At 34.3% G+C, this 4,838-nt stretch overlaps 1 protein-coding gene across 1 annotated transcript; it reads left to right on the top strand.

Annotated features, from left to right (window-relative positions):
• Window positions 1-10: 10 nt before the first annotated feature.
• LOC104915121 (protein patched homolog 1-like) lies at window positions 11-4,502 on the top strand. Its single transcript, XM_010725829.3, has 6 exons — window positions 11-115; window positions 1,053-1,200; window positions 1,994-2,125; window positions 2,420-2,575; window positions 2,921-3,019; window positions 4,134-4,502. Exons 2-6 carry the CDS (start codon window positions 1,072-1,074, stop codon window positions 4,317-4,319), a joined length of 702 nt encoding a protein of 233 aa, XP_010724131.2. The 5' UTR covers window positions 11-115; window positions 1,053-1,071; the 3' UTR covers window positions 4,320-4,502.
• The last annotated feature ends 336 nt before the right edge of the window (window positions 4,503-4,838 follow it).

Raw genomic sequence — 4,838 nt, 5'->3', positions numbered from 1 at the left:
CTGGCAGCTTTGTTGTTTGGCATGTATGTATAAAACATTGAACAGTGTTTGAAACACCAAACAACTTTGAGCATTTTTTGAAATACTGTCAAAGGAAAAAGGGGGGAAAATACAGGTAAAGTACTCACTTATTTTACTTTTCTCAAAATTCAAACTAAGCTTTTTGTTTACAATCAATATGGAGAAAAGTATACTCTTTATGTTATTACATCTTGAATGTATTTTTGACTGATAAAATACTTTTTTAGACTTTTTAAAGAAGTCATGGAAGTCAGGACTTCAGTGGAGGAAAAAGCCTGCGAGACAACCATTCTGAAAAATATAGGACATAGCAAGCTAAATGAAGCACAATTATCACGTATTTAATATAGGTGTTTTTATTGGAAGTCTTAATTATGGATTATGAACTTTTATTTACATTTCCACCAAACATTGAAGAATTATTTGCAGTAAATCTTTCACCAATTAAGCCAAAGAATATGCTTTTAGTGAAAAATAATGTAGCTCCTTAAGCTTCTAAAATTGTTGGATACATTTGCATGTTGTGGGAAGTTGCCATGGATAATTGTTGCCATTGTGTACTCCTCCCAGTTTGCTGGACGCCAGGAGTTAAGTAAGACATTTCTCTCGAATGGTTAAAGAAGACCAAGGTTTTCAAATGACAAATTGCCAATGGCTTTTACAAGATCTTGTAGAAATAATTGTTGTGTCATCTGCACAGTAATATGTTATCCTTTAATCATGATCCTTATAATTGATTTGTAAAGTTACATTCTTTGCTCCCCAAAGTGATCCTATAAAAGAATAATGGTAAAATAAACTTCAATGAAACTAAGTTTAACCTCAGTACTTAAAAGACCTATACAGCTGCACCAGATACATAGTTAGAATAATTATACTTTATTCAATTTTAATATGAATATGTGCTCTATAAAATCAGGAACTCCTACGAGCTGCTATTAAGCTCTCATTTGGGATTTCATGCCATTAAAATAATTTACTGAAAATACTGAAATTTTATGCCTCTTCTTCCTCTTATTTCTCTGTTACAGTGCCCAGGCTTTGCAAACCATGTTTCAGTTAATGACTCCTAAGCAAATGTATGAGCACTTCAAGGGATATGAATACGTTTCACATATCAACTGGAATGAGGATAAAGCAGCAGCAATCCTAGAAGCCTGGCAGAGGATGTATGTTGAGGTAAAACTGAAAATAACCTAGATACCATAGTATAAAATCTTATTGAGATTCACTGTCCTTTGCTATAGCTTATTATAGTATTCCTTCAAACAAGATGCTTAACTAAAACTGAGTTGTTCCCTCCCAGTTTGAAGTTGATTTAGTCTCTTTTTTAATTGAGAAGCTGCTTGGTTATTCACATTTGTGAAGCCAGGAAGACTTTACTGTTTGGTGTCTTGAACATGTCTGCTTTGCTGAGAGTGAGAAGGAACTGAAGAGCTACTTGGAATTTAAAAGCAATTGGTCAGAATGATTATTCTAAAGGTGTCTGGAAAATATTAGCTAGCCATCAATTGTTCTCCCATCAACAGTCCGGGTGGGGAGGCCATGTGACGGTGACTGGCCTTTGTGTCCCAAACTGTGACCTCTTCTGTGCTGCTTCTGACCTTTGTGAAATAGCCCTGCCGTGGGGGAAAGAGGAGTGTTCTGAAGAGCATGCTGGCCTTGGATTAAAAGCAAGACTTACTCAACAGCAAAGTTATGGAAAGAGAAAACATTTACGCTGAAATTGAAATCATCTGTGAATACAGTAGACTTTTCTAAAGCATGCAGATTCTTACTTGATAAACAGGACCTTTCAGGAAGTAGTTATGGAACATACTTCATCTAGAATCAGTGAAATCTCTTGTGTAAGGTTTATGCTATAACAGGAACATGAAGGCAAAAACAGTTTCAGGTGTTTGCTGTAGAAAATATTTTTGGTGGTTTTTTTTTTAATTTACACACAACTGCTCTTTTATTTTTCTATTCCTAGGTTGTTCATCAAAGTGTTGCACAAAACTCTACTCAGAAGGTGCTTTCCTTTACTACAACTACCTTGGATGACATCCTAAAGTCGTTTTCTGATGTCAGTGTTATCAGAGTAGCTAGTGGATACTTATTAATGGTAATAAAACAAATTACATTTATTTAATTGTTTCTAGAAGTAGTGCATGGTTTAAATATCTTCATTCTTACCAGTCAATAGTCCAGAGCAGTTTTTTCGTACTTAAAAAAAACTTGCTATTTGTAAAGTTTTGTCACTTCAGCGTAAAATATCCAATGTGTTTATTCTGTTTAAAAATGCTTGTAAAGATGTGTGTGGAAGAGAGGGTTATCACTTCTGAAAAATGATCTATTCTAATACTTTGCTTTTTTTTTTTTCTTCCCCTTTTCCCCTCACCCTAACTCTTCATATCAGCTTGCCTACGCCTGTTTAACAATGCTGAGGTGGGACTGTGCCAAGTCTCAAGGTGCCGTGGGGCTGGCAGGAGTCTTGTTGGTTGCACTGTCAGTGGCTGCAGGCTTGGGTCTGTGCTCACTGATTGGAATTTCCTTTAATGCTGCCACAACTCAGGTATTTAGGAGCCAAAAGTCTGATTACTAGTACTTTGTTAGTGAATGAACACATATGAATCTTTGGGGAAAATTAATTACCAAGTTATTTGTATTGCTGTTTTACACTTGTGCTTTTCTCCTATTTAGTAACTTGAGCTGTGAGAAATTAAGTGATCATGATGCCAAATAATATTAAAGAAAAAGACAGATACTCAGTGATTTATATAATTATTAGATTCTGTATACTTTTTTTCTGTGTAAGTCAAAAGCATAAAGTTACTTCAACTAACCATGTAATAGCCAGCTGCATGGTAGATCATAAAACAAGAGTCATTGTTTTTACTTGTTTTGTTTTTTCCCCAAGGTTCTGCCTTTTCTTGCTCTCGGAGTTGGTGTAGATGATGTTTTCCTTCTAGCTCATGCATTTAGTGAAACAGGACAGAATAAGAGAATTCCATTCGAGGTAATGAGAAAGTGGGGAGTTAGGGTGAAATAAAAGTCTTCCTATAGGGAAAGATACTGAATTAATAATGAATTAGTAATGATTTTAAACAACAACAAAAAAAACGTTGCTTTTTTTTTCTTTAGAGGTTTTTTCCCTGATTTGTATAACTTAAAGTTTACTCAAAATGTCAGTAATGTAAATTTGAGAACAAACTCAAGTGTGAATCTGACATTAAAATGGTAGAATGCTTTCCATAGAAGGACACAGTTTTAGAGCAGCAATGAGAAGGAAATTATTATCTGTTACCTTTATTTGTTATGTCTTTGTGATTTTAAGAGTTTTTCTTCTGTTTTCCTTTCCTATCCTTTATAATTGACCATGACATTTCAAAGCATAACATTCATATTATGAAATCTAAGATGTCATCACTTCTGTCTGATCTTTTCCTTTTATTGACCTTTGTATCTTTCGTTCAGATTTCATATCCAAAGTACAGATTATTTAAAAACAACATAAATTTGCCCATTCTGTTATATACAAGCATCTTGTATCTTCCCTGTGCTCTTTGTAGGTGGTTCAGCATGCTGACATTACAATGCTACTCTGCTATAACCTATTTGGTTGAGAAAATCTCCTATGCTTGCTTCTCTTGATTTTACTGAGTGGTTGTTCCTGGGTTTGGAGTTGTTTTTATGTTGCATACTTCAAGATGTATAGATGATGTTAATGCATGCTTCTTTTGTCTGAAAAATGGTAACAGATGAACATCCATTGACTCCATCACTAGACAATATATCCTTCTCAAATTGCAGATAATTCAATATAATAACAGTATTAATTTAGTTTTATCTTTTGAAGCTAGAATCATATTTGATAATGTTTTCTACCCACAAAAAGTAAACCAGTATTTTATGTGTCATCTGCTTTTCTCCTGGACATTTTCTTTGTGTGTTTTTTATTGACGTATTTTAATGCGCAATTGCATTTGGAATTTTCTTGTAATAATTTTTCACTATTTGCTGTGTTGTATCTGTGGAATGACCGTATCATTTGCAGGACATTGTTTTATTCACATGACTTTTAAGATACGCTGTTGTTTTTGTTTGTTTGTTTTGTTTTTTTGTTTTTGCAGGACAGAACAGGTGAATGTTTGAAGCGAACAGGAGCAAGTGTAGCCCTTACATCTATCAGCAATGTTACTGCGTTCTTTATGGCTGCCTTAATTCCTATTCCTGCTTTACGAGCATTTTCACTCCAAGTAAGTTCATGTGCTACTTTATTAGCTTTTATAAGTGTTCCAGTTCTGGGAGACCATTGATGATACCTGTTAGTGACAGTAGTAAATCCACATTCAGTGCTTCTGCAGGCTGCTGAATTAGTAGCTATCTAGCCTTGATTCTGCTCCTCCTGTGGAATTTCTTGCATTCTATTAGCTGATGATGGAGTGCACTGCCATTCCACGGCTGGGTTAAGTGCAAAAACTGGGATGCATGCAACTAAGAAGAAACAAGTTATTAGAATGATTTGCATTGTTACTGCAGTCAAGATCATTGGACTACTGCACTTGAATGTATACATTAATGTTCCTAAGTGGGAATTCAGTTCTTTCATTCAGGTTTGCCTAATTTGCTGCTCTTTAGAACTATAACCAACATTCAGTGACAGCAGCAAGAATGCACTTGCCATCATATATATATATGTATGTATGTATGTATGTATGTATGTATATGTGTATTTATGTATATGTATATGTATGTATGTATATGTATATACATATACATATGTGTATATATATATATACATGTGATAGATATAGATATATAGATGTAGATATACT

The sequence above is a fragment of the Meleagris gallopavo genome, chromosome Z, assembly GCF_000146605.3.
Source record: "Meleagris gallopavo isolate NT-WF06-2002-E0010 breed Aviagen turkey brand Nicholas breeding stock chromosome Z, Turkey_5.1, whole genome shotgun sequence".
Classification (NCBI taxonomy): domain Eukaryota; kingdom Metazoa; phylum Chordata; class Aves; order Galliformes; family Phasianidae; genus Meleagris; species Meleagris gallopavo.
This window is presented reverse-complemented; position numbering and strand designations above follow the sequence as displayed.

What these genes read in the sequence shown, in the direction of transcription:
- LOC104915121 (XM_010725829.3), top strand. Translation starts at nt 1,072, where the DNA reads ATGTTTCAGTTAATGACTCCTAAGCAAATGTATGAGCACTTCAAGGGA. An exon ending in GGCAGAGGATGTATGTTGAG is followed by an intron (nt 1,201 to 1,993) that starts GTAAAACTGAAA and finishes TTCTATTCCTAG; the next exon opens with GTTGTTCATCAAAGTGTTGC. An exon ending in CTAGTGGATACTTATTAATG is followed by an intron (nt 2,126 to 2,419) that starts GTAATAAAACAA and finishes TCTTCATATCAG; the next exon opens with CTTGCCTACGCCTGTTTAAC.